The 24,891-nt window shown below is 41.5% G+C and overlaps 1 protein-coding gene across 2 annotated transcripts in view; it reads right to left on the bottom strand.

Annotated features, from left to right (window-relative positions):
• st6galnac5a (ST6 (alpha-N-acetyl-neuraminyl-2,3-beta-galactosyl-1,3)-N-acetylgalactosaminide alpha-2,6-sialyltransferase 5a) overlaps window positions 1-24,891 on the bottom strand; it is a 67,308-nt gene that overhangs the window by 21,348 nt on the left and 21,069 nt on the right. For both annotated transcript variants that reach the window (XM_011486046.4, XM_020710697.3), the window contains exon 3: window positions 7,197-7,609. In XM_011486046.4, the coding sequence (XP_011484348.1) occupies window positions 7,197-7,609 (413 nt within the window). The remainder of the gene's footprint in view (window positions 1-7,196; window positions 7,610-24,891) is intronic.

Raw genomic sequence — 24,891 nt, 5'->3', positions numbered from 1 at the left:
AAAGGTTTGCCTGTGATCTGTTTGAGTTGAAACCTTATTGGAAAAGTGACTTTAAGCTCAAAGGTGTGAACATGACCTTTAAAGGTTACACTCATACAAACCCCCTTCAGTTTCTGACGATACAGAAACTGCAGAATTATACATAAAAATAAATCTAAGTTCTTTTTTTTTTGTTTAACTTAACATTTTATGAATGTTTGGAGAATGTGGAACATTTAGGATATTTTATGTAATACACCCATCTATTTTATTCTATATAAACACATCTGTTATACTTTTAACAAATATTTTGTAAAGTCTAGAAAAAGCTAAAATGGGAGAATCCTCCCGGACTACAGATGGACTTGAAGCCAATTTACAGTATGAATGATAGGTAGCGTGTTTCACATCTCTAAAGCTAAAGTTCTGCAGGAATATCTCCACCACAAAAGCATAAATTACTGACGCTTATCCCTTCAGTCTGAGAATTTGGGTTTGTATTAGGCCTGAACAAAATATCGCAGATTTATCGTTATCTCGACATCAAGCGGTGCAATACCCGTAACGCAAAAGATGGCAAAAATTGCAATAAATGGTTACAATAAATGTGCTAAAACAATCTTATGGCAGTTTAAAGTATTTAACCAATCAAATCAAGCCATTTATGCATTTGACCAATTGGATGGAGCCCTTTTATGTTAGACGTTCGCCTCTTATGTAGACGAGGGTCATTTGGAGTATAATTGTAAAACATGTTTTTGGTTGTTTTACCATTTGTTCATATACAGCAAGTTATCGTGATCGCAATATTGATCACTAATATCGCATATCGCAAGTTTTCCTCATATCGTGCAGCTCTAGTTTGTATTGTCACTCACAGCCTCAATAGTTCCTTTAGGCTGGAGCATTTCCTCCCAAAACAGTCTGGGGTCACATTTAAAATGGAACTTTTTCATTTTTTAATGCAAACTTTTCTTTAAATACTGCAGCCATACTAGCAAAAGACCCCCCCAGATATGTTTCACATAAACACAGAGAACAGATAAACCAAACATCGGCCAGCAATGAAGACAATTCCCTGTTCTTTACGCCCCCCCCCCCCCCCCCCCCCCCCACATGATTTTCCATGGCCGTGTCACATTGACCCGTACAGATAACGAGGGTTCTTAGGTCCTTCAGGCCCATGGAGGGTCATAGAGAGGAGCGGCTGCATCTCAAGGGGAGAGCAGGCGTGTCCTACAGTTCCTTTGAGGCTCGTACGGCCACCTTAAGGGATGACTCGAAAGGGAATATACCATTGTCGTGAGTGTGGTAACTGTATCATATTTGTAAGGCTAATGGAAGTTACACACACTTCTGACGAACGAGTGATGCTGTTGTACGGCGTCCTGACGCCACACTCTAGTCGTTCGTAAGGAGCAAGTACTGGCGCCTTACTGATCGCATGCAAAGGCTGTACGCACAGAGTGAGCACAGGATACATAATGCTTGTAGGACGTCTGTAGGATGACCCAACTACACTTGATTATCTAATTTCCTCATTTCTAACAGTCAGGCTGCAGACAAGGAGTGTGTACTGATAATGTGAACATGTACAAGCTCCTTGCACTGACAACAGGGTTCAGTGGAATGGAAAAACTGAAATCCTGACACCCCTGCTTCTCACCTACTTCCCCCTTACCTGCCCTTGCGTGTTGTATAAGTATTCATAATGACCTGTCCATGTGCATTTTCTTTCTCACCAGACGGTCTACAACATAGATCTTTGGTTTTTAGCCCACAGTCAGCCCAGATCCACCCCTAAGGGCAGTTGTGAATAAGACTCAAAGTGGTATTGTTAGAGTCAGAAACAGTCAAGAGTGATGAACACAGCTCATTGAGTGTGTTTCTGATATACGTCTGAAAAGAGCATCTTCTGCTGAACAGTTTTCAGAAACAAGAAACGTTTGAGACTCTAGAAAAGAAACAGTTGATACTAAAAGACAATTATGAATGTGATTCTGCTTTACTGTATTTGACAAACGTCGGCTGAAGCAATGCTTCACTCTTCTGAAAGTAAATTACCGTTCTTGATACAGTGCTGTCTAAAAGATCAGAGACCACAGCATCTTCCTCCAGACTCCACTCAATGTATAAGGATATTCTACTGTTTACGTGGATAAATGGGAAAATCCTTTCCAATCTTTGTCTGTGGGAGAATGTCTCTTGCTTTATAGAAACAAAGTTTTTCATCACCATCGAGGATCTGAAGAACAGTGAGAATGTTGTTTCCAACTTTGAGGCACAAACAAAAGGAGCCAACCTGTTCTTCTTCAAGGACTTTAAGTCACTGCTTTTTGAGTTTTCCTATCGTCATCCCAGAGAAGCTGAGAAAATGCAGTTTCTGCCATCTGTCTTTGTCAGCTAACAACTAGCCTGTTAACCCCCCAAATCTTTATTTTAATAAATATCAACATCATCATCATCATCATCATCATCATCATATCATGCTTTTATTGTTCATGTGCTCAGCCTTCACTTCAAAAGCAATCTAGCCAGACATCTTTTTGACAGACAGGAGAAAAGGAGCGTACTGATGAGTCCAAAGGAAACCACAGTGTTAGTGATCACAATAAGACATTATCGAGAGTGAAGGCAGCCGCTGAAGAAACACAAATGTAAAAATCAAAGCCTAAACTGCTCTAATCATCACCTGAGGCACATTTGGTAATTTAGAACAAAGGGGGAAGAGGGACGCCTCTTCTGCAGAGCAGCTATCCAGCCTTTATTAAAATCCGTGATTCATCCCACATCACGCTTAACATTTAAATGCCCATAAACCAGCAGGGTTTTCAGTCCCACACCTGATTATCCACAAACTACTATCAGTGCTGCTTAAATAGAGGAAAGGCACTTTTTAGACGTGTTTGTAATTCCAATTATACATAAAAACATTGCTTCTAGCTGAGTTTGAACAAACTTAACATCTAGGGATGGGAATAGAAGCCCCATGAAGCCTCATTGGGGTTCATGTAATTGTGCCGGAAAAATGAACCACCCATTCAGGGCTTCGAAACAACACAGAACAGCTGCATCTGGTGGCGGACTGGACATATATCGACATTTGTTTTAACAAAGCTCCTTGTGGAAATGTGGAAATGATGATGAAAAAACGTAAAATAGAACAATGTTGTTAATGATGATAAAAAAAACATATAAAACAGCACAACATGTGACGTTTTCTGTGAGAAGTGCTTGACACAGCAAAATACACATCACATGAAGAAAAAATATAAACGCAAATAATAAACATATAAGGCTAGGCTTGAACCTAGGACCTCTAGGTCAGTGTTTTTCAACATTTTTTGAGCCATGGCACACTTTAACCTTGAAAAAAATCCCGCGGCACACCAGCATCCAAAAAAAAAAAAAAAAAGCAGAAATTCATGGTCTGTATTGATCGACAGCCCCCCCCGCAATCTCATGTAGATTTTTGTGACAATTGAGGCAGAAAAAGCAGGAAGTCGCGGCTGTTTTTTTCCGAGAGATGAAATAAAAGTTAAATTAGAAAAATTTAGAAACTGTTTGTTTGTTGTGGTTTCAAGACGTTTCACAAGGACGACTCATTGTGCGCTGTCCCTTTAAGCCAATGCATCATGGGAGATGTAGTGTGAAAACTGCAAAACTGAAAAAGGGCAGACTCGCGTCTCTGAGCTTCATTGTTTTGTTCACTTGTTCCACGGTCTGATACCGGATTCTGTGGAAAGCTACACCACTAAAGACGAGCTTTAGCTGGTATTTTTGTTGGAACTGAGCGACTTTATCAACAGAATTAAGAACAAGGAAGTGAAGACTTTAAGCACTTCTGATTGGTCACACTGATGACATGTGATTAAGCCTTCAAGAATGATTGGCGGAGACAGTTAAAGGGGCGGGACTTTTCCTTACACACTTATAGCTGCAGCTAAATCGCGGTACCGTCATTCTTATCAAAATGTCTTTAATAGAATTAAGTAAACACAAGGAAAAAGTTATTTTAAGATCTTTTATATTCCTAACTACTCAGTGTTTTATCAGGGCCTGTTTGGATGAAAACAGAGCTGATTTCCTGGAGATGGAAAATGTTTTTAGATCAGGGAATGAGGGCAATTTCCCACGGCGCACTTAACCATCTCCCACGGCTAGCGTGCCGTGGGAGATGGTTGAAAAAGACTGCTCTAGATGTACGTACCACTGACTAATCCTCTGAGCTAACTTTATTGACAAGGCAATGACATGCCAGTGTCATTGCATTGTTTTTATTAATTATACAACGTTCTTAGTGTATTGTTTTATTAGGAAAAACCGAGTTGAAATGATCCTGAACCACAGAAAGTTTTTTACTAGGAGCCATGGTGAAGTGCAATGAACTGACGCTGATTCCAATACAAGCGAAACAATAGAACTGGTTTGGAAACGTTCAGAATTCATTTCGTATTTCTAGAGAATGGCGCGCCCAACTGTTCAAAACACAAGTGACATCTGAACCGTGGTTCGACCAAACGAAGCATTTGGCCTAATACCACGTGATCTGCGCTAGTTGACACACGCCCCGAAACATTGTGCCGAAACACTCTGTTTCATGAAGGTGAACCGCGCGCCGAAGCGCCGTGTCAAACGGGCCATCCCTATAAACATCTAAAGGTCGGGTGTAACAGCCCACAGAGCAGGTGAAACCTTTCATAGAAACTGTTTTCTAATAATGCAGCTCCATGGATAACTGTAACACCAAGAGGCCTCTGCCGTGGTTATACTGACTCTAAAAGTCGCCGTGTTTGAAGCATTCAGCAAATCCCCTGCTTGACATTTTCCCTCAGCAGAGCCCGTCTTTAGATGCAGTCAGATCCGGTCTCTCTGGACTCCCCAGATGAAAGGGTCAGACAGGAGGAGGGAGACACCAACAGAGAAGTTGTGTACAGTTGTGTTTTCATTAGGCCTTAATGGCTGTTGGACTAAGAGCTCACCGTGGAGCCATTAAAGCTCAGCCCTTTAATGCTTTGCAGCTTCAGACAAAGAGTTGTGGGCGCTGGCACACATGCTGGGCGGCGTTTACGGAGCCTCGTGGACATACTGTAGAAAAGAAACCATCTGTGATCCAACAATCAACACCGGTTCACAAAATTGTTAATGCTTCCTGAGCAATGTGGTGAACTGCAGAAGCAGCTTTGTTTCTGAATGCAGCTAACCGGGATACTGTGAACAGTGTTTGCACATCAAATACTCTGATAACTGACAGCTCACTAATGGAACTTCATTACACATATGTTAAAAAACACCTTTTGCGTATTTTCTACCTTAATTAAGATTCTTTTAATTCAAAGAGGGAGCAGCTGCTCCTTTGAAGTGTTTTACGGTTGGTCGGCCATTTTTCTACAGCAGCCCAGAGGGACAAGAAATGGATTTAGTCAGTCTGCACTTTCTACTATTTAGATCTTGTTGGTAAAGAATTTTTTTTCCCATTTGATGAACCCAAACTTACAGCAAATTGAGACAAATTGATTAAAGCATTTACTTCTGAAAATGAACCACTTTCCCATTTCCCCTCTGTTGAAGCACAAGTCAAAGTAGCATCTGCTTTTTCTAAAAAACAAACAAACATTCAGGCCATTTTACCACCATCTCATTTCATGCACATCTTTGTGTTCTTTTATGTCAGCTCAGAGATGGTTATCATGGTAAACAAGGCAAAACAGCATCATTATAATTAAAAGACCAATGGGAACACATACAAGGTGATTGGATGGAGGATGGACACTTTAAGTATTTTTTTTATAATCTAACCTTTTCTGCCGTTAACGTTGGGATTTTGATGCATGGTTTTTGTTTTTCCAATAGTATCGGGCACTGCTGCTGGCCCTTCTCACATCCTGCAGTTCTCCCAGCTCTAAAGTCCCCCTCCAATTATATTTGTATTGTAAAAGCGTTTCCAGGCTACTACGAACTATGATAAGTCTTTAGCCCTGTGTCGTTTTCCAGAATATAGCTTCTGTGTTCAGAAGTTCATTAGAAAGACACCTCTGAGTTGTGAGTGTGCAGTTGGTGTGGGACAGCAACAAAAGGGCAAAATGGCAGTTTCTCATGGATTGGGAGGGGCTGGTGCTCAGGAAGCATGTTTTTAACGAATAACTCAGAGATGTGTGAACGGATCAAAATATCGCTCTGGGGTTTCTCTTCCAGGAATCATCATTACAATAGATTTTGCATGATACAGGCCCTTCAAATTAGTTTATATATGTCCTTCATCGTGAGAAAAATGCTACAAGAAAATGTTAAAAATGTTGAAGTGTGTCTTTAAGCTGGTTTCGACTATTGATTTGTCCTGATTACAAGTGATTTTTACCATAAACATGATCCTAACATGTTTACAGCGTGTCCTGATAAGTGTCTTCCCATGTCTTGATCCGTTTTGTGAACCTGCTTCTACCTTTTTAGGGCTTCAGAAAACTAGACTGTTCAAGCGGTGACTCACTGCATACAGAAGTGAGAAACACTCCCTTTCACACAACACTGAAATTAGAAAGGCAATTATCACCAGCCAACAGCGCTAACTCTCACACCATCGTGTTGTTACATATCTGTCGGGAACATTTGCAAATTTTCTGTTGGTGAGCAACTTGAGGAGGTAATAGGCAAATGGCTTTGTTTGTGTCTGTTAAAAACTCAGTTCAAATGTTTTCTTAAAGACAGCTCGGGTTTTAGAAGCAGAAAACACATTTCTGCTTCTAAAAGCAGCAAAATAATCTCAGTTTGGCAAAAAAATATGTTGCATAGCAAAACATTTGGAGGCATAAATTAGGTGTAACTTCAAATCCCTGGGTTTTATTTGTGCCTGTTTCACATAAATGAATAAACATGAGGGCAAAATCTCTCATGAACCCGCTTCACAAACATTGTATCCCTTGTGCTGTCCTAGGCACTTTGTCTAGTGGGGTCATCTAGACCCACCAGACAGTGCGCTGAACCTTTTTTCTTCAATGATTTGTGATCTTCACTGGTGTCCATGGATTACATGAAATCTTTCCACCTGTATCCACTTTTGTCATGGTAGGGAGAACACGTCAATGTAAGGGGGGGTTCATCTAAGATAGCACAAGGGTTAAGGAATGGTTTCCTTGTTCTTATATCAAACCATCATTGTGTGCTGCGATAATCGTAAACTCTTCATTTCCAATTCAAAAGATGAATTTGAGAACACTGACCTGTCCTTTCCAGTCTCCTTTTTGAAGAGTTCATCAAACTGCAGCATCTTCTGCCAGGAGATGATGTAGACTTTGAGTTTGGGCAGCACCTGGTTCATCAGCCTCAGATTGTTGTACACCAGGCCCTTCCCGTCACGCCTCATGTAGTTGCTGGGGCCCCAGAAGATGAAGACCGTGTCTTGGCTGGCGTTGAGCAGCTCATGGCGGCTGCGCAGCACCCGCTGCATGCTGGAGTGAGCGATGACGCGCAGGGAGGTGCGGCGGCCGACATCTCGGGCGTAACCTCTGGCGGTGGGCGCATCATTCATGCGTATGATGCACTCGGCCCGGTCGATCTCCTCGCCCCGGCCCCCTCCGATGAGGTGACCTGAGCTGGTCACCAGAGAGCAGGTGCTGCAGTGCATCCTGAGAGGCTGATCGATGCAGGGGAGAAAAACCAGACAAACACCGTCAGCTTTGCATCCCATAAACTCCCAGCCCGTCTCTAAACTCCTCCTATTTTTAAAATCTACATTTTTGCAGAAATCCACTGATGTTCTGTTTAGCAGAAGTTTAAAGAGAATTATGCAAAGTAGACAGAAAAGCACACTTTAGGCAACTTGAGCGAGAAGCCTCAGCATGCGTCTGAGAAGGAAAGTGTTTTGTTGACAAACTTGTGGTGACAGGGCCTCCGGGGCATATGTAGCTTGTCAAAATGCTTTCCATGTGGTAGAAACCCGGAGGTTCTACAGAGAACTCACCTTAAATCTCTCTCCCACTCATACAAAAACAAGAATACGTGTTTACCTCCCAAGTTTCTGTTGGATCTGTGAAAACCTGCTGTTCAAGTGAAGAAAAGAAAAACAGACCAGCCTTTTTCCTTAAAGATATTTGCACAGATGAGGACTCAGAACCAAATATGCTGGGAAAACGGCCTTGGTGATAAGAGGTACGTGGGCCTCTGCGGGTTCACTGACAGACTGTCCTAAAAGGTTTTCACACTGTAAAGTCCACTACATCAAAGAATTGATTAAAAATTATTACTATTTTTATGAATTAGGATGTTTTTCATCCTCGAAAAATGTTGCAATACCAATTCAATAACTAACAATAATGTTAGTTTAAGCTGCAACAATATTGTTCAGGAAAAAAGCATCTTATTTACTTACTGTTTCTAATTGGATCCACTCATTTTTTTCTAGGTGTAAAATAATAATGTCTTGATTATTAATTATCAACACATTTTGCATTCTTTCAATACAGCGAGTAGTCATTTAAAAAAAAGAATAACAATAGATGAGTTATCCTCACCATACAGTCATGAAAATTAGCAAAGCTTTTCCAACCAAAAATATCTTTGAGATTTCATGGAAGCAGCCATTTTTAAAATGAGCCGGAAAAGCCTTTCTACTGCCCCTAGTGGACTCATGATGTACTACAGGACAGAAAACACATGAAGTTATTGTTAGGTTAGGAGTAAGGTGGACCCAATAATGCAGACAGGGACTTAGTATGATTCTGTGAAATTTATTGTAGGATGAAGAGGAGTTTGGCTTTGGATCTTTGGCGTTGGTTTTTGGGTTCTTTGACGTTGGCTTTGGTTTTTGGCGTTGGTCTTGGTTCTTTGGATTTTGTTCTCTGGGTTTGGTTTTGAGTTTTTTTGCGTTGGCTTTGGTTCTTGTGGGTTTGGTTCTGTGGCTTTGGCATAGGCTTCGGCGTAGGCCTTGGCTTTGATTGAGTCCTTCATGAAAGCAGACGAACCGACAAAGGCTGGAGGGCGAGAAGGACTATAATGGGTTCGCTGATTGGATGCTGAACAGGTGTGAGAGACCGGATCCTCAAGCAGGTGTGTGGGGGCGACTCAGACACCTGACAGTTATATCCAAAGGGTTTTGGGGAAAGTCTGGATCATGCTAATGAGATAGGGGGTCTCAGAAACGCACGTTTAAAATATGATACGACTGGTTTTATAGGAATAAAAAAAAAAATGGGGAACAAGTAGATTTTTTACATCCATATTTTTTATGATCTTTAAAAAATCAGAAAATCCAGATGATCTCTGTGATTATCTGTGGTTAACATCTTGATTAGCTGCTTTCTAGTTTCTGATACTTGCTGTCTGTATGTTTTCTTGTCATGTTGCTTCCTCAAATGTAAATGTTTTATGATTGTTAGATCTTCATGGACGTGTCTTTGGTGACGTGTTGTTATAATAAGCTGTGGTATTCTGTATTTCTGTTTTTTTTAAAGAAATAGTAGTTTATACACATGCTGTACATTCACTTCATTTCACTCTAATTTTGCTTAACTGGAAGAGAAAAAATACCGTACAGTAAAAATGAGCAATGAAGAGCAAATGTAACTAAAAAATGAATTAATTCAGTAAATTTAACTGAGCAATGACTTTTTTGAGTAACAGAAGGGAAACTGTTAACGTATGTGTTTGTGAAAACAGAGCTTCCCATGCAGAGGTTGAGATTTACTCTTTGCCTCGGAATAAAAAAATTTCAATGCATTTTATGTTGAAGCACAACGGTCCTGCAGGAACAACAACTGTCCTGATTTATGAGAACCTGCAGCTTTCAATCCATGGTGTTTATTTGAGATGGAAATTGCACACATTTATTTTGAAATCCTTCTGTTTGGTCTGCTGACGTCCTGTTTGTATTTTGACCCACATCGTGACGCTGAAGGGGATTAAGTGACGATGGATGCACGTGTTGGTCTGGTCACTCAGACAGCAGTCACACACATTGTTATGTGTGGTGTATACATACATGTCTTAAAGCCATGGTGGCCTCTTTTCCTCCCCAGGATCCCCATAAATCATTTTATGAATCTATTTCAGTGTAGTGAGCTGCCGTACCTTTAGTTTGTGTTTCAGGTGTGCTCAGTGGTACAGGTGTCTCTGTGTTTTCATGCAGGCCTCTGCACTGAAATCCCAGTCATGCCTTGCAGGCCTGCAGAACCTTATAATGTGCTCTGGAATCTCACCCCAGCAGGAATTTAGGTTCCTCTAGCCATAACAAATTTACATTTTCTTGGCATTAACAAAAACAAATGATCATGGCTGCAGTAGAAATGTGTGAGTGGAGGGGGGGGGGGGGGGGTTTGAAGAGGGGATGTGTCATTATCATTATTATCTTCTGACTTTGACTTAGTGGCAGATTAGCAGCGTTACAAACTCATCTGCCTAATGAAACCTGAAGGTGCTGGAGAGCAGGCAGGGGGAGGGAGGAGAAGGAAACAGAATATGGAGGAAAATGATGAAAACCAGGAAAAAGAAAGGAGGGCAGCAGGGGGAGAGATATGTGGAGGCACTGAGAGCACCCTGGTGCCATAGTGTTTGATGAAATGTTGAGCTAATGAGGTCTTGGTGGTCTACATCATCACTGGCAGCAGCAGCCATTCATCCCTCTCTGCCCTTCCCTCTCCTCACTGCCAGAGCCGTGACAGTCAATCTGGGTGTAGCGCCGTGACACCGGCGGAGCAGGTCACAAATCCCATTTTTACTCAGAAGCTTTTAAGTGGCTCTGCAGCCCTCATTCCCGATGTTCTGTCTCACAGAGAATGTAAGTGGGACTTAGAGTTTGGAGCAGCCACTTCAGGACATTTTGGTAAGGCAATTAGAGAGAAGCAGGCTGAAGAGTGGGCTGTGGTTTTCACGCTGCATGATGTGACCCCTCTGATGTTTTGAGTTCAGTCTACATAAAGCGCTGCAAGCTGCTGTGGATACTCTCTTTTCTCCTTGACCCCCCCCCCCCCCTTTATTGATTTATGCAATAAATGGTCTATAATTCAAAACACATGTATGATTCGTGTGTTCAATATCACAGGCTTTGTTTTTTTTCTTACCAAGCAAAACCCTTTTGATCAGAATTAGAAGATCTGCAACATTTTCACTGCATGTTCTCCATCAGTGTCTGCCTCCACGTTTGTGTGACTGGAGGTGAAAACACAGACGAGGAAAAGAAGAAAGATGGAAAATGGGGGGAAAAAAACCACACAAACCGCAGTTCTTCGTCTTCAAATGTGTAAGTACAAAAAAAATCAATGAGCGCTTCCAACGTTTTGACAGTTAAATCTGATAGATATTCTCCATCAACAGCACAGAGGGAACCTTTCCGCTTTTCAGCGTTCTTTTCAGGGCTGATATCAATTTCACTGGAGAAGTTGCTCTAAACTCCTCTGTACTCGGATGTTTTCAGGGACTGTGGTGAACTGAGTTTAAGTGGAATCAACCTTTTATTGTGGACTGGGATGATGCTTTGCCCCCCACTAAAGAGTCCACTCCACTGCTTGAAAGTCAGAAAAGGTTTTTCTCACCACTGTGTTGGTTTTCCACTCCTGCCTGCCCATCTCGGTCCTCTAACAGTTCTGGCTTCCCTCCACATGAATGACTTTTATTTTAAAAAGATTCATTGAAATGTATGTTTTGTCCAATATTGACTGAAACTCGTTTTTTTCTTTTATTTTTTTTGCAAATATCCTACCTCCTTAATGAAAACCTGAAGCCAACAATATTTGTAGAACTTCAAAATAAATCTTATTGCAGTTGATGCTTTAACTGCTAATTTCATGTAAATCCTGTTTTTGATCAGATAAAAATGTTAAAAAATAGTTTTACTTGATGGAATAATGAAAGTAAACCATTAAAATATAATCGAACAAATCAAGCTTCTTTTTTTAAAAGTTGAAAAATGCTCTCTGTTTCAGATGGAGCATTTTTAACTCTTTCACATTCTACCTCGGCGTGTCTGAATTTACCAATTAACCTGGGACTCCATCTAATTTAGAATCACCTTGAACATCTAAAAAAGAAAGAAAAAATATTTTATCTGGACGTACAAAAAATAAATGAGCTAACACATGAATGGAAGATGGAAGCTCAACTAAGATCTGACTCCTATTAAGAAAAAGAATATTAGTTCCTGTAATTGAAAAAGGAAGGCAATAGGATGGGTTGTGCTTGTCCTGCTTTTACCAGGTCCCTCCACCCATCAGTCTTGGCTAGATAACTTGTTTAAAAAGTCCAAAAAGGTGAACAGAAGCCGATCATCACCTCTCTGGTCTGCCTGCTGGAGCGACAGGTTCCCACAGCCGAGGCCACTCGGTTCTGCTTCCTCATTCTGTCGGCATCCAAACCCTCATCTGCTTCCACTGAGCTCGTCCTTCACTGAGCTGCAGGAGCCATCTCCGCCTGACTTCCTGCCTGACTTTCTGACCTGGAAAAAACACGGTGCACAAATCTGGACGGATTAACCTTGAGAGTCAGCGGAGGGGATGGAAGGAAGACTGGGCCGCTCCAGACCGCATGGGGAGGCAGTATCCATGGAAGCAGCCACAGACGAGGGGACCAAAGAAAGAGGTGAGCAGCTGAGAAATCTGCTGCTTATTGAAACAGAACGTCAATGATACTCGACATTCAGAACATCTGTGGTGTTGTCACACGTACTGCCGCCGTTGGTTTTCACATGGCTGCTCTGATTGATTTGGCATTGGAGGTTGTTCACAAGAGAGTGTAATTAAGCAATGGGAAAGAAAAGAAATCTATAGAGCGCTTACATAATCACAAGTTCTACCTTTGTTAATGTGGACAGAAAAAGTGTGTTGTGTTAGGTTTTTGTGTGGTGGTTGGGGATGCGCAATGATGGCAGGTATCTAAATCAGACAGATGAATGAAATCAGCTTTTCAATGCCCTTTCCTCAATTTCCCATATCAACTTGTCCTCCTAAGAAACAGACATACTGACACTGCACGAGAGGTATCAGCAGAGAAATAGCATTCCAGTGTTCTCATTGATTCTATGTGGGTGAAAGCTGTGGGAAGGGGGATCGAGCGAAGGCTTAGGGGGGATGTGGGCTCTTCAGGCAGGCGAGGAAGCGGCCAGTAGAAGCGAAGGCAGACAGGCTGCAATCATCCAGCTCAGCAGGATGCTGTCTGGATGTCTGCTATCGCCCAGAGATGCCACAACAGAGGAGTATTATTCCAACTCCTCAGCGCTGACCTTTAGACGCGTCAATAATGCCTTTGTTTTCTATAACTTCCTCAGGGGGAAAGGACTCTAACACACTCGGCTGTAATGGCACTTTCAAACAATACACCTAAAAAAGTTTCCTTTTTTTAGCCTTGATATGCATTTCTCTCTATTTCGCAAATAGTAGACGCTGTTCTGTTTTTGTGTTGTTGAAAAACGTCACAACAGCTCCCCTCATGTAACTTCTGCAGTAAATATAGCTGCAGACTTATTCGAGGTTTGTGCATTTATAATAATGTTAAAGTCCCTCTCCGATCATCTTTTGATCTATTTTTCAGCGTTCCCACTGGTCTTTTAATGATGGTTATGCCGTTTTCAGCCAAAATCTAAAAACCTGTTGTTTTCCAGGACATAGTTTCTGCAGAGCAGCAGGAGTTATCAGAATTATTAGGCCATTTAACCCAGTTTATATTATGGTCGGGGTGAATACTCTATTCTGATTGGCTGCTGAGTGTGCATTAAAAAGTGATAATGCACAGGATAACAGCATGCCTAAAAAAGAAGCTTAAAAAGCTTAAATCTTCTGCATCACTGCGCTGGCTTCTTTAAAACAACCTTCATCTTCATCGTCTGGACAAAAACAAGCGGTAAGAGGAGAACTTTCTCTTTGAACTGATGCTTTATTCAACCCATCCTGACCATCAGCATAACTTTCGCTTTCCTTGCCGCTGCACTCGACAAATGTACGTAACAAATAGTCTGCTTTTTGTGAGAAAAGCAATCCAACTCGGAAAAATAACAAGAATTAAGGACTAAAAACAGGTTAATATTTATTTCTTTTGTTAATGGCCTTCGAAGTGTGAGTTAATTTCTGATAATGCACACTTCGTTGGCCATTAACCCTTAAATATTGATCATCATTCACTCAACCTTGCAAAAATATAAACATTAAAAGCAATAAACTTAGCTATTATACCAAGTATTTAAAGATGAGCTTAATTAAGAAGAAATTCACCTGTGGATTGTAGGCGGGACCGCTGGTAAGCCCGTCCCCTTTCCCATCATCCCTTTGTTTACATGCACTCCTGCTAGCTTACAGCCCCTCACAGCCCCAACCTGACAATGGTGGTCCAACAGAAATGGCGAACAAAATCAGAGCTATCCAGTCATACAGTTTAGGTCCAGATTCTAGCTCAGATGAGGAAAAAAAAGACGTACACAGATCTATCAGTCTGCAAGTTGATGAATCAGGATAGGAGCAGGGAGCTTGTGGCCCGCCGATTGTAGCAGCTATGTCACTACGAGCTTCGTCACAACCATTTCAGTAAAGAAATACTCAGAAAAGCGTTTAGAGCTTAATTTTCTTCATATGTGTCCTCCATCATGAAAACATGCCCAAAACACAATTTTCTGTGCGGCATTTCTGCTTGTGCCTAATTTAAATCAAAATGTGTAAATCCTTCAGGCTTGAAATTAAAAAAGCCACTTAAAAACCTCACAAAAGTCCCGCCAAATAAATTCAGTTCTAAATCTGGTTTTCTACCATCAGAACAAAACTTTACAATCTAAAACACGAGCTGATTAGACAAAGAGCCGAATAAAAGACTAACGTTTCAAGAGAACGAAGAAAATCGGAAAGTCAGCAGAGGATGAGCAGATTACAGAGGCGGAACAACCGAAGCCACCAATTAGAGAAACATTCAACATCTGCAGGCAAAGGGACAAAAGACTGGAGTTGTTATATTTAGAGGGAAACGCCTGCTTCTTTCGAGTGGAGGAACACGTAGACGTTCTGGCATGCTGAGTGCTGCAGTCCATGCAGCTTGTTTGGAGCTGTTTGTCTGGCGTGTTCGTTTGACCAGTCATTAGGGGGAGCCAAGGTGGGAAGTAAGCTGAGAACTAATGAAGACAAGGAGAGGAGGAGGGAGAGGAGGAGAGAACAGATATTGAAGCATAGGCAATTAGGGTACACAGCGGTCAGCAGTCATACTCCAGGTTGACAGCTCCGGCTGTTCTGACGGTCTGCTCTTAATTGGGGCGAGGTTTTCTGTGAGGATCTCACAGGCAGACATCTTTGATGGAGGGCAATTATCTACTTCAGAAAAAAAACATCAGACTTGAAAGGAGACTAATAAAAGTTGGTGATGAAGGCCGGGAGTGCTTTCTGAATGAGAGACGAGGCTGCTGGTCTTATGAGGGGAGAAAATAAAAGCTGAGCTTTTAGGAAGGGGAGGATGGACCTCTGCTCCTCAAAGCGTCCACTTTCTGCTCAAGTGTGAATGTTCCTGAAGATAATGACATTTTACTGGCTGAACGACACAGTAGAAATTAAAGGTACCTCTGTGCACAGACAAGACAAAGTGATGGGATGCTGCATCTTTTTCTATTTTTGACATATCAAAAACGTCAGCGGCAGCCAACCTTAGCCCCTTGTGCTGTCCTAGGCACTTTAACATTAGGAGTTGGGTCATCTAGACCCACTAGACAGTGCTCTGAACCTTTTTTCTTCAATGATTTGTGATCTTCACTGGTGTCCATGGATTACATGAAATCTTTCCACCTTTATCCACCTTTGTCATGGTAGGTAGAACACGTCAATGTAAGGGTGGGGTCATCTAAGGTAGCTCAAGGGTTAAAGGGGAACAACTGCGGCAACAAACACCGACCAAGCCGGCAAGGGCTGCTAAGATTAAAGACATGGGATGAATATAAAAACATAAAATTGAGAATAAGACTTAATGCATAAAATTAGATAAAATAATATATAATAAAACTAATAGAATAAATAAGCAGATAATATCAAGTAAAAGCAAAATTAAAAAGGTGGGTCCAGAGCCTCTTCTTAAAAACCTCTATGGTCTCTGCAGCCCTGAGGCTCCCCAGCAGGCCGTTCCAGATGTGTTTCATTTCAACAGAAATATGGTCAAATTAAGCGTACCCACTGAGGTTAAATACAGCAGGTGAACTGAAGTCAGGAATCAGCAGCAGCAATAGGAAACTGTCTTTCAAAATAGACTTTTAATAACACAGTGCAAGTACAGACAGAATGCTCTTACATTAAGTTCAATCTTCCAGGACACCCTGTGTTTGGGTTTTCTCTCAAACCTTTCTTCCACTAACGCTTTCATACCAGCTGCTGCGGTCTGACACAGGATGACCATCTCAGAGAGAAGTAAACCCGATAAACGAGCCAAAACTACAAATTCATCCAAGCAAACATGAAGACGTGCAAATAAAGAAATATTTGAACGCTAAAAGGAACAGTTTCAACATTTAGCTTTGTATTTGTGTGTCAGAAAAGCAGCAACAGGCATGTTAACGTGCTTTAAGCAGCAATTTTTGTAAAAAAACAACCAAAAAAAAATGTTTTCTTTGAAATAACATTTGCTGTTTATTTTAACCACCAGCCAAACAGTGTTCCTAATAATAACAACCTGAGTTTTGTAATTCTGGGCTTTTTTCATCTTTTTTCTTACAATTTGCATCAGTAAATTATCTTTAAAAAATTATTTTTGTGCCAATGTTTGGTATACAACTTTTTAGTACAACCACAGCTTTTTTTTAACACATTTTTTTGATAATATTGCACAATATTAATACAATTAACCTGAAACTGTACAATAAACTCAATGAAAGTTGTACATTTTGTTATTTTTTTTACTGCAAAAATAAAAGAAATTGAGATCCATCTGTTTTTATGTTTTATAACGAAGGATCAGAAATGTAGAGACAAAATATAAATGTATAAATCCACAAACATAGCAAAGATCCGGTAAGAACAATGAGAAAAGTGTTTAATTACCATCAATCCATTGAAGTTCCAAGGATTGAATCCAAGTGATATCACAATTATGTCATAACTCTTATGCTTGTTTTAAACCAAAAATTTTAAAACTAAATACCGTGAATTCAATTTGAATTGAAAACACAGTTTTGTACCCGCAGCATTGTAAACAGCTGATGTGAACTCACCGGTGAGTTCAGGGACGGCTGGGGATTAATAGCTGCTACTGTAAAAAAAGAGATGAGAGCTTCAATGCAGCAGAGAGCAAAGATGCCAACAGATTTTTATGTCCTTAACCAAAGGGACTTAGGAATATTGTTTTTGAAGGTGCATTGGATCAAATGTCATCTTTTCTTGATCATAATTGATACTTTATTTATCCCACAATGGGGAAATTCTTCTCTGCATTTGACCCATCCCCTGATGGAGCGGTGAGCTGCAGCCGAACCACGCTCGGGAGGCAGTAGCGTTAAGGGTCTTGCCTAAGGACCCTCACTGGGTGATGTTAATTATTCTAATTATTAATTATTATTCTTGACGGTTGTTTTCCTCCCCGCAGCACGGACGGCGGGGCAGATTGAACCAAAGAAACCTGCAGAGGTGTGAAACACTTCAGACCTTCAGAGATGGTGGAGGCTCAAAAACAATTTTTTTGAACATGTCCTTCGGCTTTAGGATATTATGTCCAGTATTTTTGTTAACCTTTGTAAAGACATTGTTGATTTTAGGAACATTTCACCAAACCATCACTGCACTTTCTGCAGATGATTGGGTTTGAAGCACTGCCCTGTACATTTGTCAGTTTTATGATGATGGATAGACTTCCCTGCTTTTGGTTTCGTTTTTGCTTGACAGAAATTAAAAGAGGCTAACCTCACAATGATGCTAAATGAATCCTATACTTTTGGCTCTGTGTGCCAAAGGGGCTGTGCTACTTCCTTTTATTCAGTATTTAATAAAAATAGTTATTTTATAATTTGCAAGCAATCTAGGCTAATTGATGGCGATTTTTCTGAGATTTTGCACATAATTTGAAAAATGAAAATGAATTTTTCTATAGCTTTAGATAGGGTTGCTTGTTTAAGGTACATGTTTGTAGTGTGTGCATGAAACTGTCAGTTACTGAACGGGATTTAAATTCTGCACCGAGGCAAAGCAAACCCATGATTTCTTGGAAACTGTGAAAAAAGTAAAAACCACCTTCAACTGTTTTCTCCGTGTTGCTGCCTGAGGGTCCACCCACGCCGCCTCTCACGGTCCTGCAGGCTCTGCCTCCCCACTCAGAGATGCTCTTGTGTGACCCGAACACCTGTGCAGCTGGACTCTGCCCCAGGGGCACGGCTCTGCCATTAAACCCAACTCTCCTCACCACTTGTACACCTTTTTCTGCCTTGTTTTTTCTCCCTTCTCTCGCCTCATCTTATGCTGTAACCTCAGGCGGAGCTGACGCTGTCTGTGTGGACAGCTGGAGCCCAGGCAGCCTGCCGCATGGAGGTGGGTTGCACCTTCTTGCAACACAAACTCCCGTGCCTTAATAGAGTCCATATCAGGCGGCCACAGTGGCTGCTGGTGCAGACGTTAACAATGATGCAGCCACTGCATGTGGCTGTGTCCTCCACCCAAACGGAAGAAGGAAGAGATGCTGGAGTGAGGACCCCACCGACACCCCCCTACCCGGGGGAATGATTGCTTTGGCATGGATACAAAAAGATGAGCTGCAATCTAACAGGTCACAGAATCTCTTCATCTCCCTGCTCCTAAATTGCAGCAGCTGTTGGTGAGCAGAAAAGATAGAAGAAGAGAAAGCCAGGAGAAAATGACAGAAGAACGTCAGGAGGAGGAGGGCAGAAAAATGTGAGAAATATAGAGGAAGAAAAAACGGAGGGAGCAATAACAGTCAGAGGCGGGCTGAGGAGGGGGAAAGAATGAAATGCAATCTGCTAGATAAAAAAGACAGAACAAGAAAAAGGAGTGGCTTTGGAAAAAAGAAGCACTTTGGAGGGGAGGAAATGTGGGGCAGCAGAGACACGGAGGGATTTCAAGGCCATTCTTTGATGAGGAAAAGTTAGAATTGCACGAAACTCCGCCTCACAGCAGCACCAAAAGGATCATTTCTGATGAACAGCGGCATCCTCACAAACACCATTAGCACATCTGCAGGACTCATGAGAGCCACCGCGCACCTGACGGCCACTCTGCAGCCACCGAGGTCACACATACGCAAGTGTGCTTCAGCCGTCCTGTGTACAACAGGCTGTTGTGCTCCCATAATCCTCTTTGATTGGTTGTTTGGAGACATCGTCATGGTCATTGCCCCACACCGCGTGGCAAACAAAAGCCTGAATCAATAAGGAGATGATGATCTTGTTAAGAGAAATCTGCTGAGAAAGTAATGACTGAGCGATGTCTGAGCTGGTTCATTTTCACATCACGTTCACCACAAACCCGCCTTTTCTGCAGAAAGATAACATCTCACCACTGAGTCCAATGAATTCAAGCGCAGAGATGGAGGGAGGAGGATCCCCGGCCCATGAGCAAGCTTTTATGACCTTTGGTAAGAAGCTGTCACACCGATCAAGAATGACCTGGAGTCTGCAGAGTACTTGTTTGAATCTACTTCGAAAAGAACCACAGTAATAATAATTATTAACACAAACCTTTGATGGGGGAATTTGTTCTGCTGTAAAACAACAAGGCTGTGAAAAACAAAAAGACAATTTCTGTGATAAGTCGTCTCTGTGGGAAGAGTCTTTTTTTCCTCTGAAAAGATGCCGAGCTAAATGTCCTCATGTTCCTGCTGGAGTGTGTCCGGTGAGTGCTGGAACGGAGGATAATGAGGCCCGGTAAGCGAGTGTGTGTGTGTTTATGAAACACCAGCTGCCAGTGACAACGCTCCTAAAGAGGCAGCGCTCTCCTGGGAGGAGACACATTTTAGATCGGCGTGCTGAATGCCACCATGTCTCTTCATTTAGAGGTTCCTCTGTGTGTTTCTGCGTTTGCCTGTTTCGTTTTCTCCAGTAGTTTGATGGGGAAATCTAACAGATGCGTGCTTCTCCACCACACCGTTTCCTTGGTTTGTTGTGGTTTTATCAGAAAATGCTGGAGGTTTCAGTGCACGTGCTTCAGCAGAGGATCACACTCACTGATTCTCGTACGGATGGAGAGTTCTTCCTCGTCTACCACTTAGATTAAGAAGAAATAATAAAACCTTTTGATGAAATATTCATTATTGGAATTGTCTGGAATAAGTCGTCTTAAAACAGTCAAAACTAATAAAGCTGAGTTTGATTTTTTTGCTTTTTGTTTTATTGCCTTGACACAATAAAAGCTGTAAGAATGGTTTATAAATTAATTTACAGACTAATTAATAAAAAAATGTCCTGCTTTTTTAAATTTGGGCCTGGATAGAGCCCAGAAACCGAATTACTGGCTATGATTACGTAACATAACTTCTACAAAGTAAATCCATTTTGCCATAATAAATATATTGCTTTGTTTAGACTGGGGGTCACACAGCAAAATAATATTTAGAGTCTGTCATTTAAAACACATATAGAATAAAAAAACTCCAAGTTCGCTGAAATATAAGTTTTTTTTATATGATAGAATCTCCTTCATGCTTCAGTTAACACAAAAAGCTAATATGGTAGTATAAAAGCCATGCAGCGTGCAGATAAACTTGGTCTGGATTGATGGTTTTCATGTTAAAAGGGACAAAAAAAGCTGCACTTTGTTTCTGAAATGCAACATCAAACGTTGAAGCTGACACAAAGACCTTCACAGATCTTCCTGATTTGACGATTGTGTTCTTCCATGAATATGGAATTCGATACATGAATAAGCAGTTAAAGAGCCTCTGAAAGTTAAATAACGCATGTAAGAGTTAGGAATTCAGAAACAAAGCAGCAAAGGTAAAAAAAAAAGAAGGAAAAACTCAGAAAAAAACAAAATAAAGGAAAAAAAAGAGTCAGAGAAAGGACGGATAAAAGGAAGCATGACATGGAGGAATGTTGCAGAGATAATCTCCTTTCCTAAAGGTCGTGTCACACAGCTGCTACAATCATTTTGTGCGTATTGCATGGATGAAAATTGGTCATACGTGAACATACGTGGAAAAAGTCGTGGTTCTTAATGTGAAATTTTCACTGATGTGTCATGACTGAACCACGTTAAAACCAAGGAAGAACGGTGATTTACGTAAGAACACGTAAATCACCGTAAAAAAATTAACCTTAAGTAATTATTGCGCCGTTAATATGCAATACAGTAATGATTTGTGCATCAATTACATAATTTGAACTTGCTGTGCACTGTACCCCGTAAACGCAATATAAAAGTTATACATTGGTGATCCATGTGTGAAAAGTCTGTTAGACATAGGTGGAACGGTCATGGATTGACCGTTCCACCTATGTCTAATAGATGTGTATGCATCTCATAAAACCTTGTGGGCATAATTGCCTAAGATTTACTCAATAATTGAACATAAACTACGTGAAATATGCATAAAGTGTGTAATTCTCAACTGACCAAAGATTTTGAAGAGCTCCAAACCGATTTCACCTAAAGACCCGTCGGCCGAAACCCTTGACTGATTGTTTGAACTGATCGTCCCAGTGAAAGGAACGACTCCCAGCAGAAGCTCATGAACACCACCATGTTTTTTTCTGGGTTCTCGTGCCAAGGTGATGAACTCCCTCCACAAACAGAGGGGCTCATTAATCTAATCCTGAGTGTATTCAGTTTAGCAGGAATTTATTAAGAGCCAAACAATGCACAGACGTCTGCTGACAGCTTTCTGTCGGGTAGATGCTCCCCCGGCGTTTTATTCCTTAATGAGCCCTGAGCTGCTGAGGAGAAGGATAGCATCTGTGCTGCAGCAGCCAGGACATATTCATGTGCAGAAATACTCCAATCCAGGTATAAAAGACACATTTTCCTTTTGATAAAATCTGAGAAAAGGCTTTTGAATGGTCCTGAAAATCTTTTACATTGGAACACAAAGCTCTCCTCCCTTGTGAGTCTTTCCTTTTGGAAAGCATCTGACAGCCTTGTCAAACAGTATTCTCAAATTATATTCTGGGCGAACTATGTCTTCAATAATCTGTACATTTTAATCCCCCTTTTTAAGTGTTAGGGTTACTGGGAGGAGCTCTCTTGGTTTAGGTTTGTGCATCTTCAGCAGCGTTAGGACTGATGGATGAGTGGGCGTCGATACCTTCCCCTCTCGGTGATTAGCCCAGCATCTGATGATGTCATTACAATCAAGCCTTTCACTGCATTATTGATGAAATGATGATCAAGGAAGCAATTAACAAAGTGGTTTGGACCAGAGGAAACCGAGTCATCCTCAGCTCATAAATATACTCTAGCGTTGCTGAAATAAATTCCATCACATAGACTAACTTTATTATTTGTCCATTTATTTTCCTCATCATCAGCCCTCCACTGAAAGCTCTTAAAACTGTATCTTCAATTTGGCTCCACAACTTTCCTCTGTGGTCACCTTTGATAGCAAAACATCTCAATCTTGACAAGAAAAATGTCTCCTTAACCCACAGTCCAAGTATGAATAATTAAAGCAGTGGGCGATGGTGTATTAATAACATTATGGGGGAATGAGCTTTGTTCTCTGTTCTGAGGCACTGGGGTGTGTGCATTGGAGACACTCACAGAGACTTAAATGTAGCACTTTAAAGGGGCAGTCCACTCTGCCCTGTTTGACTCCAACAACCTTCTGTTACTTGTGCATTATTCATTTTTATTCATTCATCTCCTTTTTTTCATGCCAGCCTTGAAGAGTTTGCCTGAGTTTATCCCAGCTGTGGTCAGATGAGGACAAGCCACGTTTTTGCCGGCAAAACAGCAGATGACCCTGTCCAGATGGCCCTCAACCAATCGGACCATATCTGGATGGTCTCTGACAATTCAGAAGGCTGAAAGTGAAGCCAAAGTGGTCCAAACCGACTGGAGTTGACTTCCAGTTTAACGAGAAGGAACAGCTGGGTGGGACAAACTGAAGTGAGTTTTATGAATATGAAAACTCAATTATGACCTATACATAGTCAAGACAAAGTCAAGACAGCTCATTAAAAATAGATGGAGATAGTTGTCATGGGTACAATGATGACAAAGCAAATTAAATACAATTATTAACCAGGCTGTGCACATATTTGTTTTTACTAAATTGGTCTTATTAGCACAAGATTCAATGGAAAAGTCTCCCTTCTGAAACCTGCCCCTATTGGTCTTTGAAAAACTGTAACTATCTATCTATCTATATACCCAGGCTGTGTCCCACCAAGGTGGGGTAGCCCAGACAGGGCACACATTCTTACCTCCCTCCTTCTCTTCCCCAAACCCTCCTCCTTCAGTGTGTGTGTGTGTGTGTGTGTGTGCGTGTGTGTGTGTGACTGGTCTAAGGCCTGGTCTAAGCCACACCACACTGCACCAGGGTCAGCTGCACAGCCCAGTGTGGGCACCTCCCCAACAGGGCCTCAGACAAGGCTGGTTTCCAAGGTTTAGGCAACATACATTCTGTGACAGAGACAGAAAAAATTGTGGTGCTGACACAACATAACCACATGACGTGTTAGCCAATGAACAGGCTTTATGCATGGAACTGTGCATAAATGCTTCTTAGTAATTTCCTTTGTAACTGCAGACGTGGATTTCCCCAAAACAGAGAGTGTGTCTGTGTATTAATTGATTTTTTTGTGTGCATTGTATTAGTTTGTCATGTGTTCACACAGTTGTTGGTAGAAATTAGGCCTATCTCTTCAGATGTCACCACAGGAGGCTTGGCAGTGATGCCGGATGCCCTTCCTGGCAAAACCCTGACTTGAGCTCCTTTTGTGGCTACACAGTGGGTCTTGCCCACGGACCCACACTGGATGAGCTTCATCCAGTGTGGGTCCAGAGGCTCATCCGTTCTGTTGCTCCCATTTTTCTAAGCAAACCTTCTGCTTCCAAAGCTAGCCTGTGTGCTTTGCTCCTCCTCAGCTCCGCTGTCATCTTTGCTGGGGGAGCGAGGATGACAGGGGAGCTGAGGAGGAGCGTAAGCTGAGTGATGGGACGCAGAGAGAGGGAGGGGTGTCATATGGAAGACCGGAACCAGGCACGCATGGATTTTAAAAATTCAAGGAACCAAATGGAGACAAGAAAACTGAAAGGAAAAAAGTATTTTGAGAGAGGAGGGGGAAAGACCCGATTTGCTAATTAAACTTAATTTTAGCAAATTTCCGCTATTGTGTGTGTTTTAAAGACGAAATACCTTTTTGAAAAGTGTTTTCACTTCTTAACCAATCTTTGAGTAAATAAACTTTAAAGCTTTTAAAAACACACTGCATCTTTTTAGGGTCAAACTTATCAACAAATTATTGAAGATTTTACTGCTGATTAAGATTTTGCATAATTGTAAAACTGCTAGGTGAGGTGTTCTCCTTTTATCTGATCACTGCAGCTCTCCAGTTAATTTTTTGGGATGCCATTTCGTAAAACCCATAAGGTGAAACCCAAATCCTCAGCACCCTTCCAACTCAAAATCATTTCAGTGACACTGGCAACCATGAAACTCCTGCTGCTAGCCTGAATGTTGGCATGACCCACTTGCCTGTGAGGCTCATCTATGATCTCTGGACATTTAAAGTCCATCTGCTCCTGGTTATCGTGATGGAGTCACAGCTGAAGCTAGAACAAGTCAAAAAGTGGTCTTCCATTTAAAATTCCTGGAGCAAACGAACCATCGGCCACCGTTTCCACACTGACAAGAAGTCCTGCTCACCTGTTCTGACCACTGCCTTCTATTTTCATTACGTACGTACGTACATACGTCATAACAAAGCTGCACTCACATCCGTGCCATGGAAATAACGGAGATGGTGTGTTCTCCCTGTTCTATGGACCACATCCTGTAACGACTCAGCTATGACAGAAAAAGGACATTCTGAGCCGA

The sequence above is a fragment of the Oryzias latipes genome, chromosome 17 (assembly GCF_053564925.1).
Source record: "Oryzias latipes strain Hd-rR chromosome 17, Olatipes_Hd-rR_3.1".
NCBI lineage: Eukaryota > Metazoa > Chordata > Actinopteri > Beloniformes > Adrianichthyidae > Oryzias > Oryzias latipes.
This window is presented reverse-complemented; position numbering and strand designations above follow the sequence as displayed.